Below are 12543 nucleotides of genomic sequence, written 5' to 3' on the forward strand. Positions count from 1 at the left end.
AGAGCAGCTGGATTTCATAGCACCACGTTCTCTATTTGAGAAAGGTCAGAAATGGGAATGAATATTTGCCTCGCTTCCAGCTGGCTGAACAGGAATCATGTCATGACAGTACTTTGACCAGCTCAGCCTCATGAAGAGCTGGTGTTTGAGATCTGAAGATAGCACAATAAGGGCCATTCTGTTTTTAAAATCTGCTGTCGCAATGCAAAATGTCACATATACAGCCAAATTCTGCTACCATCCTTGACCAGGCTGGCTGCCTTGCTTTGCTGGTATTATTTTCTAGAGAGAATGCTTTGCTGGCTTTTCAGCGATCAGAATAACACACAGGGTTGCCAAAAAATTCTTGGAGCCTTGCCTAGCCTCCAACAATTAAGTCATTCCTGTTGGCTGAAGAATGCTTTGGATCCACAAGGGACTTGCAACACTTTCCCAGGTTTATTCATAATGTATGGAGAACCTTTTTAGTCCCTATTCGACATCATGAATGCAAACCACTGAGCACTTACACCATATAATTTCTACTCATTTCAAGGCAACAGTGTCGATAGCTGAGCAAAAAACCCTGTTGAATGTACCAAGTTACAGTCAGCCGCCGCAGCTCATAGAAAGGTGTGAATTGGCAGACCATGTGGAAATGGTGTTTGAGGTTAGCAGCCACCAGGTCCATCATACGACGGAGGAATAACTAGATTCCTGATTTTAGCCAGAAGACCAAGAAACAAGAGGAATAACAGGGTAAATTCAAATGTGGTTTCATTGCGGCTTAGATGTTAGCTGCAAGCCATTGGAGGGTTTGTAGTAAGAAAAAGGTGATCCAAAGTTCTGTGTAATAATTAAAGGCATGCATAGTCTCAAGGATGTAAGAACAGGCAAGATTAATAGGAAATATATCAATCAGCTATCTGGTAGGGTTCAGTTTATACTCTGCTGCTTTCACAATAGTGCCAGAGCTATTTCAGTGTTTTCCTTGTTCAGTTATACCTCATTTGGCTGAACTAAAACACTAGTGGGATCACCCAAAATGTCTTTATCTTGTTATATAGACCAGGGTAGGGATTAATGGCTTTTCCAGATAATTCCAGGAACTACGAGCATCTTCCCATCAGCCTCTGTCAGCATGGCCAATTGGCCATGCTGGTAGGGGCTGATGGGAATTGTAGTTCCTGAACATCTGGAGAGCCGCAGGTTCCCTACCCCTGTTATAGACCATTGTTCTAGCAGTGGTAATATTAACAGTAACTGCAAGAGTCCAGGGGGATTGTGGTTTAATTGGACCTTGCTCAGTATTAGGTCTCGAACCTTAAACCAATAAACAGACTCTGAGGTATTGATCAATAGCATTTATTAATTGAGGCATCAAAGCACCAAAGTTTGGCAAAGCCAGTTCTGACAAACCTGACTTTTGCCATCCTCATTATCCCATTGCAGGTTCCCCCACCCGCTTTCCCAAGAAGTTGTGAAAAACAGTCCCTGGAGCCACGGCACCCCAAGGCGGATAGTAACAGAAAGCCACTGGCTTCATGCCCCCATGAGATAACAGATGCAACTCTGTTTCCCATGGGACTTGGGTGTCAGGAGAAGAAGCCTAGTTATCTACAAAGTGTGTGAAGCCATAAAGTAAAGATCAAGGAAGGAATGCTCCAGGTGGCAGTGGTAACATATAGCAGCCTAGTTACATATATCTTTTAGCAGCATTAATTTGTTTTAAGCAGTTACATTGAGTTAGAAATGCAACTCAATCACATAGCTTCTGCACGGCCTAAAAACGTCTTCTCTCTGTGATACATCTCTGAGGATGCCAGCCACAGATGCGGGCGAAACATTAGGAACAAGATCTACCAGACCACAGCCACACAGCCTGGAAAACCCACAACAACCAAACTAAATGTTGGTATCTCTCAGGGAAAATCATAAACTTCTGTGTGGGTCTGGAGCCAAAAACATCCCACAGGACAATTTACTGTGAACTCTTTCCAAACCACTCATTTATGTGTGTTACAACAAATTGCTAATATTGGGTGTCTTTTCTCCAACTCCAGTATTGTAGTATCAGAGAGTAATAGAGAATCAGAAGTTTGGGAACTGGCTCTGGAAAGGTGAGAGGAGTGAAGCAATTCACCAAGCAGTTTCTGTCTTTCTGACACCACTAATTCAGAATGCAGCTGCCGGACTCCTCGCCGAGTATCAGTGAGTGCGCACAAAACACCAGTGCTACAGCAGCTGCACTGGTTACCAGTGGAATTCTGAATCAGATTTAAGGTGTTGGTTTTAACCTTTAAGGCCCTGAGTTGTCTGAGACCCTTGTATCTGCGGAACCGCATCACTCCATATAGCCCATGGAGGACACTTCGGTCCTCCAGTATAAATCTACTGGTTGTTGCTGGCCCCAAGGACGTGAGATTGGCCTCAACCAGAGCCAGGGTTTTCTCTGCCCTGGCTCCTGCCTGGTTGAACTTTCTGTCAGCTGACACCAGGGCCCTATGGGAACTTAAACAGTTCTGCAGGGCCTGCAAGACAGGACGTTCCACCGGGCCTTTGGCTGAGCCATCCATTTATTCACCTCTGTCCAAATCTATTTGCCAGCCTCTCAACCAACCAAATGAATTATTAATCATTAACCGTCAACACACACAGTACAATCTGCCCTGTTTCCCTTCTTTGGCTTTTCCCCAGGCTTGGACAGTCCTCTAATAAGGGGGTCTAGAAGAAGAAGAGTTGGATTAATATCCCCCTCTTTCTCTCCTGTAAGGAGCTTACAAACTCTTTTCCACAACAAACATCCTATGAGATAGGTGGGACTGAGAGAGCTCCAAAGAACTGTGACTAGCCCAAGGTCATCCAGCTGGCATGTGCTGGAGTGCACAAGCTAATTTAATTTACCAGAGAAGCCTCTACAGCTCAAGTGGCAGAGCAGGGAATCAAACCCAGTTCTCCAGATTAGAGTGCACCTGCTCTTAACCACTACACCACGCTGGCTCTACACTACACCTAGTCTATGTCGAGATGGGATGGGAGGGATTTCATAGGATTTCATAATTTTTTTGCCATCTTTGTGATTTTAGAAAAAGCTATTAATTGTTGGTTTTATGATATTGATATTGTTATGTGTTTTTAACATGTCTGTACACTGCCCTGAGCCTGGCCTTGGTTGGGAAGGATGGCATATGAATTAAATTTAAATATATTAATTTATTTCTCTGTTCTTTCTCAGAAACCCCCCACTCTCCAGCACTGGAATGTGCATTTCCCAGTTATTTATTGAATTGTTTATTGAATATTGATTGTCAATATCTTACTTCTCTGTCACCCATTATGAGCTGCTAAAATAAACAGCAAGGATTGCTGCAATTCGCCTTTTTTTGTAAACTTGTCAATCGTTTTGTGTCTAGTTTGATCCTTTATCAGTTGAAAGCAAGAAGGCTGCAACAGTGGTGCTAATGCTCAGTTCCCCAGAAGAGGAAGTTGTGTCTAAAGCATGTGAATCTCTCTATAAATTCGCAGCAAAAGGTTTGTCTTCGAAGGGTAAACTCTCACCACATTTTTATATCTCTCGTCTTTAATAATTTTGGTTAATGCAAAACTTCTATCATCTATTTATATGGACGTAGGTAAGGGTTTTTTTCCCGGGTTCAACCCCCCCCCCATTTCATGTCCAAGGCTCCGCCCCCTCCCTTGCCCCCCCCCCAACCGGCTGGGATTCCAACAGGCAGTCCCTTCTGCCCTTTCCTCTGGTGAGAAGAGACTTCAGTCCCCGGCCTGGGAGAACTGCTTTTATAAGCACTGAGGCTGGGGGGCAGGGCTCAGGGGGCCCTGGGGGTGTGGCCATGCCTCCCCAAGCCCCGCCCCCGGCCTCAGTGCTTATAAAAGCAGTTCCCTGAGGCTGGAGACGGCAGTCTCTTGTGGCCTCCCTGGAGGGTATATATTAATTGATAGGGTTCTCCATTTTGTAGCTGAAATTAGAAGATATGTTAATATATCCACATGTTTAGGTGATGAAAACAAGATGACTCTGCTTGAGCTTGGAGCTGTGGAACCTTTATTTAGATTGGTCACACATGACGACCCTATTGTGCGCAGGAATGCCACCATGGCACTTGGGATCATGGCTTCTCATAGTAAGAATCTTCCTTTTATATACTTGGTTTCTTGCAGTTACGTCTGACAGCGATATTATACTGATGCAGTGGGGTGAGATGACAGTATCTCAAATTCTGGTGGAATGACTGTAGAACAGTTTGTCTGAATTCTTGGGGCTGCTTTAGCATTGTGGAGTTGGAGTAATTCCAATAGCTAAAGTAGAGGTAACTGCTCTGCCCCATCCACAGTGTCTCTTCTAGAGAAAAGATGGAAGTGAGGGGGCCATACAGACAAAGGTAGCCTAGAGCTTATGGGTGGCAATTCAGCCCTGGTTCGGCCTACACCCACCAAGCCAAATGCAGCTTACCAGACATGTTTGGCAGGTTGCCAGGAGCTCGAATGAAGCATCTGTTTTTGTTGTCTGCCAGAACACCTAGCCAGGTACAATCCATGGCTGGTAGGCTAATATCTCACAGATGGCACAGGTCTACCTCAGGCTAGCAGTGGTTACATGTGTGTTGCCATTGTTCCACTGTACTCCAATTTGTAAACCAGATTTGGGTTGCATTTGTTACAATATCCTTTCTAAGAATTAGGAATAAATCCAGAAGAAACAGCGTTTTCTTTTAGATTCCTGTTTGGAAGACCTTGACAAGTGCACACAAACTGGGGTTTCTATATGTTCTTTTCTTCCCCTTCACAGACGATTCACATGAAAAATACCTTAAGAGTATCTAGCTTTGAAGTACAGCATCTGTCTAACTGTATGTCACCCCTCCTGGGGGAAGGGGCGCATTGAAGGCTCCTTCCAGGTCAGCACAAATTCACTGCCAGCCAGAAGAGTCCAGGAAAACTCCTTTATTGTGACACATCACATTCAGGTGCCCACAGTTTCCTTCACCCAGCCACTATTCCAGTCTTCCTGGGCTCCCCTGCTGTATTGTACCTAGCCTGCTTCACTCCCTCATTCCATCCCTTACTTGTGCTCCTCCCTCTTGCTTCTGACCCGTTTTTTTACTGTTCCTTCCGGTCCTCCTTCTCCCTCCTTTTTCCACTATATTCACCTCTTCCTGTTCCCTCCTCTTTGTTCAGCTCTCTTCCCCTTTGATGCTGCTCCACCCCCTAGTTGTCTCCTCCCAGTTGGCCTTTATAGTCTGGTAGTGCTCTGGCACACAGGCCAGCTCCTCCTAGGTTGTTTCCTCTTGGCCCAGCCACCCGCCACAAGGACCACCAAGGAAATACATAAATCCTCCCACGTGGATGCTCCGTTGCCACTGTGAATGCTTCTTTGTTCGCTGTGACAATGACTGTGCAACTGGGATTGTCACAGTGTGGTAGCAATCCACAAATGTAAACTAGAGAGGAGGAGGACATTACAAGAAAGCAGATGCTGTCACACCTAGCAAATCAGGAGATGTGTATACAGGTGATTGTGTGATGGAGCAGTGAGATCATGCTTGCACCACCTCCAATACTCCTGGATATCCATGTATGGGCATAATGCTTGGACAGCATGTAAATGCAGAAGATCAAATCACATGATCTACTCTAAGAGAGCCAGCATGGTGTAGTGGATAAGAGCAGGTGCACTCTAATCTGGAGAACTGAGTTTGATTCCCCACTCTGCCACTTGAGCTGTGGAAGCTTATCTGGTGAACCAGATTAGCTTGTGCACTCCAACACATGCCAACTGGGTGTTGGACTAGTCACAGTTCTTTGGAGCTCTTTCAGCCCCACGCAGCTCACAGGGTGTTTGCTGGGGGGTGGGGGGTGGAAAGGAGATTGTAATCCCCTTGGAGTCTCCTTACAGGAGAGAAAGGGGGATATAAATCCAAAGTCTTCTTCTTTTTCTTCTAATAGCCAGACCCTTCCGTGGACATCTAGCTCTTTAAAAAAAAACTATCATTCAACCTATAAAATAGGAAGAAAGCAGGAAGAATATCATCTAAAATGGGCTAAATATTTGGTGAAGAATCATTATGCTAACACATTTTGGAAAGATCACTGAAATGACAGCACTCCATTTCAGTATAACATCCATAACCAGACATGAATCTACTTTGTAAAAGATGACTATTTTTAAAAATGAAAACAAATCCGTAATTCATACAAAACTCATTTTCAGATATCCTTCATCCTGAAAGCTTTTGCAGAAGAGTTTCCAAAATAGTACAGTAAAAGAGTTAATTCAACATTTTTCTTCAGTCTTTGATGGAATATTGTTGTACGTTTGATATTGTTTGGCAAGCAAACAGTGCCGCCCTATGCAGAGTTAATCTAAGCCCATTGAGAGCAATGGGCTTGGCCTGGAGCGGCTGCACAGGATTGCACTGAAGGTCTGCTGAAGTGTTTGGCAGTTACTTGCTTTTTAATGTCTCTCATTTGCATAATATTTTCCTCATCAGCTTTCAGAGAAGTGTACTCCAACATGGTTGTTGCTCTTAGCCTAATCAGAGATCTCTTTCACCCTAGTAGGATTAAACAATGGCATTAACTATGCCTCAGCGGTTCTGATTATAGGGTGTATTTCTTCAATTAACTAAATACATAGTTTCATATCTATATTTCCTTCATTGCAGACGAGGTGAAAAAATCATTAAGACAGCTAGACGTCACCCATGCATTCATCGCTCGCTTGGCACCAGAAGGTAAGTTGCAGTGCTTGTTTATGGGAAACTTTAGTTTGTTTTGCCATTTGAGAATGCTTTTTAAAAATATTGATTGCGCCTTATTGAAATTGATTTTTTAAAAAATAAATCTATTTATTTGTGCTGTGGTTTGCTTGTTCCACGAGTATGTCTCAATAAAATAAGCTTAGCAGTGACTGTTTATTCAGTTTCAAACCACATTCTGATAAGTGAGAATTTCCTGTGCAGTTTACATTCTAACAATGCGACTTAATTTTTTATTCTGTAGAAGATGTAGTCATCCATGAGTTTGCCAGCCTTTGTCTTGCACATATGGCAGTGGAATACAACATCAAAGTGCAAATATTTGAGCAAGGTGGACTAGAACCGCTTATCAAACTGCTAAACAGTCCTGATCCTGACGTTAAGAAGAATTCTGTGGAATGCATCTATAGCATGGTACAGGTGATGGGTTTTTTTCCACTACTGATCACAAAAAAAGTACCTCTTCTTGCCAATTAGTGTTCATTTTGTAATTCAGAAGTTGTTATTGGTTGGAGCATGGTTCTGATTTCATTTACATCAGTTTTTCCCCCCTGGCACCCCTACACTTCCACCACCCTTCCACATCTCCACACAATAATAATAATAATAACACACACACTCTGCCTTGGGATTCAACATGCTGAAGAAAGCTGTCCCCCCCCCCTCTTCTTCTTATTCCTGTCCACCTTACAGGTGGTTAGCATGGTCAGAAGCAGTAATGGCATAGAGATTAAGAGCAGGTGTACTCTAATCTGGAGGAACCAGGTTTGATTCCCTGCTCTGCTGCCTGAGCTGTGGAGGTTTATCTGGGGAATTCAAATTAGTCTGTGCACTCCAACACATGCCAGCTGGGTGACCTTGGGCTAGTCACAGTTCTTCAGAACTCTCTCAGCCCACCTACCTCACAGGGTGTTTGTTGTGAGGGGCAAGTGAAAGGAGTTTGTAAGCCCCTTTGAGTCTCCTATAGGAGAAAAAGGGGGGATATAAACCCAACTCTTCTTCTTCATCTGTGATCACAGATATGCTCATCACGAAGGAAAGGAGTACGACACCTCTCCTAGCACTGCCTAAAATAATATTAAGACTGTTGTATAATATTGTTTCATGCTTATGGAGGGCTTGGAGTTTGTGTATCTTTTGCACTTGGTTGAGACAGTTTACTTAGAGGTAAATCCCACAGATTCCATTAGAATTTAGTTCCAATTAAATATGTTGTCTGGGATGTAACAATCCGCATTTGCATGCATATGAAAACAATAATCTTCAAGACTCAAATGCATAAAATCAATCATCTCTCTGTTGTGTGGAAAAATGTTTCAATACTTATAAAAGGGGGCTATAAAATGCGTCTGTGGTAAGGCCAGAAATTGTTTTCTGCCTTCTTTTTTGCATAACACACCATGATGTTGCACATCTTTGTAACTCTAAGGAGAATGCTTCTGACAGCTCTTTTTCATGGGAGAAGGAGGGTTATTGTTATTGGCTGCTTTCACAATCAGTGTTAATGTTACCATATGCTGGTTAGCGACAGACCAGTGCCTATGTATAGGAGTCCTTTCCTATACATAGTAACAGCCTGATCTGCAATCCAGTTAAGAGGAAATACTAGGATTTAAGTTGATTTAGCTACATTTACTTCAATGGACCCAAATTGGCTTAAATCCAAATACTCCAGTTTACTGCATTGTGGATTGGGCTGTAAGTGAATCAGCTCAGTAATGAATTCAATTCACAGTTCAATCTTTTCTAGGGCATTAGAGCATGTCTTTATTCTGAATCACATTTTGCTTTTTCCCTTCTTTTGCTAGCTAGCTGCCTTTGTTGTAAGGTATCTGGACAACTGCACCTGGTGCTTGCTCAGAACGATAAAGGAAACTGAACAGCAACATGTGCAAAATACAATTTTAACATAAGGGTTTTTAAATTTTTTTACCATTTTAATACTGCATAGCTGCCATTCTATTGTGGGGAGCTCTATATTATAAAAAGCTGAAAGAGTCAGAAACACAGTTTTAACCATAATCAATTACTTTTAAAAGTAGAAAAACAAAACAAAACTGGGCAGGGAAAGTGTAGTAAAGTTTGTACATTTCATCCTCATACTTGGCTAAATTCATCCAAATTTCATCAATTGAACCATCTCTGAGAAATAGAAGTGTTGTGTCAATTTTTAAGGCGAGTTTCCTCCTGAGAAGTAGTATTTTAAAATGTGACATGAGTATTACTCATTGAAAATATGTATTAAATTGTACATAGCTGAGTATTATTAGGAGCGTAACAGCCACCACTGTCAAAATAATAACTAATTTAATCGCGCTTCTGTATTTGAGTTTATGCGTGCCCATTTTGCAAAACTTCTTTCCATCAGTTTGTCTGTTGTTTAACTACAGGATTTTCAGAGCCGTGCCGCAGTTCGTGAACTAAATGTGATTCCTCCTTTGTTGGAACTTCTGAAGTCTGACTATCCAATTATTCAGTTGTTAGCTCTCAAAACGTTAGGTGTAATTACCATAGACAGAGAAACCAGAGAGAGGCTACGAGAACACCAAGGACTGGATCACCTTTTCAGGATACTAGAAACCAAGGTACCATTTAATTGGAAGATTGACGGGAACCTGTATGTTAAAATGTTTGCTGTACATATAGCCATTCTTACGTTCTTGCAAAGCGTTTGCCAATACCCTTGGTTTTTTCCTTCTGGCTTTGTTAAATATTGAGGTTTAATGGTCCAAGCCAAATATGATGTTCCCATTGAACAGATGGACAGTGTTATTTACCAGTTGCTGGGAAAGATATGATTTGGATCAGTCTATCTCTCCCTCCCCCACAAAAACCTCAGGTGATCAACACTAAATGTTGTCACAGTAAACAGCACTAACCATCTGTTCAATTGCATTCATAGTCCCGGACAAGCAACCATGGTTACAACTCAAGGTGCTATATGTAAGCTTTTGAGATCCAACACAGGAGAATGGATCCTGGCAAATACCTTGCAATGTGTGCTTTTTTCAGTCATCGGGATGCTTGGTGCAATCACCAGCCATCAAAACCGTAATATGGAGGAGAATGATCTAAGCTTTAGTTTAAAGCCAAAGCATACCAAACTGTAATTGGAATGAAATGAGCCTTCTGTCTCTATTAGACAGTTTTATAAAATATGAATCTTGCTTATTTGTCTCAAAGTGAATTTGTGAAGCAAAATTAACTTTAAATCTGTTAGAAATTTTTAAGATGCCACATTTTACAGGTTTGGTATTCTGCATCTTATTAGAGTCAGTGGAATACTTTCTGTTTTTAATTGTTTCAAAGAGAACAATAACACACTTTGTGTATGCTAACAGAATGTTCATATGGCCATATGGAAGCCATGGACCTAACTTTTTAAAGAGAGGCCCAGTGAACGGCATGTTTTGTATCATAATGTGCAGTCAAGTAGTTACAAACTTAATGTACTGGGCATGAGTTGTCAGCAGTAATTTAATACTTATGTTTGTTTAACTTTATGTGTGAGACTATATTCCTTTCTTATGTTCACAATTGTGTTTATTTTCATCTTTTTTGGAAAATTGGTAATGCATTTCAAAACGACGGCAGCTGTTTTGCACTTTGAAAGCCCTTTAACTTCATGATTGTTTCAGGACTTTAACGATCTACATGTGGAAGCCCTTGGAGTAGTGGCAAACTGTCTGGAGGATCCAGATACGGTACAGCTGATTCAGGAGACAGGATGTCTCAGAAAGCTACTTTCTTTCACTGAAGTTTCCACACTGACTGATTTCCAGAAGAACGCAGCAAAAGCGATTGCTAAATCGGCTTGCGATTGTAGGTCACTTCTAACATTCATATCATATTTTGAAAGAAAAGTCTTTAAGGCTTGTTTGTAGCAACTGATAAGTTCATTTTATTGTCCGTCTGTGGTGCCTGAATGCAATTGGTGATTCTGAGGTGCAAATTTTTGTAATTAGGTTAAAGATCGGGGCAGGAGTGGCACTTAGGAATTTAGGCTGGTAGACTAGCATCCTCTCTACTGCATTTCAGACATCTGTGATGATTCCGCAAGAGTATCTCTGGTTATTAAGAAATATATAAGAGTAACCACCATAAATACACTTGAGGTACCCCGTAGGTTTTTTTTGGTAGTATACACATTCTGATGTAATGAATGTTACTTTAGAAATAAGTTGATGTGGGGCTTAAGTAGGCACTGGATAGCAGCCTTAACTTTGAATACATTCCTTGACCAGATCTTTCCACTGTCCTTCTCAGAAACTGTTGTAATAGATTGAAATGGAACCCCTTTGGTCAGGGCTGCTGAGATCCACCTCAGACCCCCCAGTCAAATATTTCCCCCTGGGCTCGCTAGGGAAATGAGCATGCAAACCATGAGAAAAATGAAATAAGTAACTTCGAACTCAGCAGGATTTCATACAAATGAGAGAGGAGGGGAAAGAGGCCGGGGGTGAGGGCAAGAATGAATGAATGAGAGAAGAAGAGAGGGAAGATGGAATTTAGGGAGAGACGGGTGAGGGAATGAGAGAGGGAGAGAAAGAGAGAGAAACAAAGAAAATGAAGGAATGAGAAGGGGGAGGGAATGAGAGAAGGAGAAAAAGAGGAAGAGTGAATTAATTAATTAATTAATTCACTCTTCCTCTATTAATTAATTAATTAATGCACGAGGAACTATCAGGAAAAAGCCCCTCTAGAATTTAAATTTTCTCCAGTTTTTTTGCTGAACCACAAAACATACCAAATGATCTTTTGCTGCAGGAATATTATGATTGCTGCCTGCCTTCTCGAGCCCCAGGACAACCCAGACTCTTGAACATTTTATGCACCCAGTTCCCCTCTCCCCAGTCTTGACAGAACTGCCTGCAGTTAGGTGTTTGCTAAAATGTTGCCCCTAAATCCATTGGTAAACGCAGCTTGTAAGTAAGAAAAATCTCGCCTAAGTTGTTCACGTCTCCAACCTTTATCCTGTGTGTTTTTCTTTTAATTGAACCTATATGATCGAAAGGTTTTTCCAGTATTTTCATTCCCAGTGATTCATTCAAAAAACAAAAATGGGATCGACTCTTCAGGGCTTAGAATTTGCCATGTAGATCTCAGGCTGCTGGGATTCAGTATTTTGTTCTTCCAGAGTAACAAAATTGGCTTTATAAAAGACTATTTACATTACTATCTGCAGTGGATTAACGGCTTCATTTTTATATATTTACGCATTCTATAATTGTTTATATGAACGGACTGATTTTGTATCAGTTTTACTGTGTAATTCTGAAGTACACTGGCTGGATCCCCATAGTTTGCAATCAGCAAGGCAACATTGTTTAAATATGTCTCAAAATCCCAGCCTTATTTATGGAGTCAACAACAGCAGTAACATTTGACAAAATGCAATAGTATAAAGAATAATGTATTTCTTGTTGTTCATAATAGGATCTTAAATCCCTCAAGGGCTTTTGGTGACATAAGCTATGGCATAAATCTTGAATTTCCTTGTTTCTAGCATCTATAGTTTATTAGATATTTCTAACATCTCTAGAATTATTTCTTCAATTTATGAATATTCATAATCAGCTTCTAAGGCTGAACAGTTTCTTATTTCTTGCTGTATCTCATTTTTTCAGTATTTTATTTACATTTCCGTATCAGAAACATTTCACAAACTGAAAAGCAGATTAAAGTTAGTTGTGAACTTTTCTGGAAGCAATTGCGTGGCGTTCTGCAGTAAGATCTTGACTTCCCTCAGCGTTTCAGCTTGCAGAGTCTGTGGCTGGCATCTTCCGAGGTG

At 41.4% G+C, this 12543-nt stretch overlaps 1 protein-coding gene across 3 annotated transcripts in view; it reads left to right on the forward strand.

The window, feature by feature from the left end:
• The window catches only part of ARMC3 (armadillo repeat containing 3), a 73903-nt gene that overhangs the window by 20800 nt on the left and 40560 nt on the right, over positions 1–12543 (forward strand). For 2 of the 3 annotated variants that reach the window (XM_048510297.1, XM_048510299.1), the window contains exons 3-8: positions 3393–3510; positions 3993–4118; positions 6660–6728; positions 6997–7172; positions 9143–9337; positions 10391–10574. In XM_048510297.1, coding sequence (XP_048366254.1) covers positions 3393–3510; positions 3993–4118; positions 6660–6728; positions 6997–7172; positions 9143–9337; positions 10391–10574 — 868 coding nt within the window. The remainder of the gene's footprint in view (positions 1–3392; positions 3511–3992; positions 4119–6659; positions 6729–6996; positions 7173–9142; positions 9338–10390; positions 10575–12543) is intronic. The other variant, XM_048510298.1, reaches the window with a different exon arrangement.

Source organism: Sphaerodactylus townsendi, linkage group LG11 (genome assembly GCF_021028975.2).
Source record: "Sphaerodactylus townsendi isolate TG3544 linkage group LG11, MPM_Stown_v2.3, whole genome shotgun sequence".
Classification (NCBI taxonomy): Eukaryota; Metazoa; Chordata; class Lepidosauria; order Squamata; family Sphaerodactylidae; genus Sphaerodactylus; species Sphaerodactylus townsendi.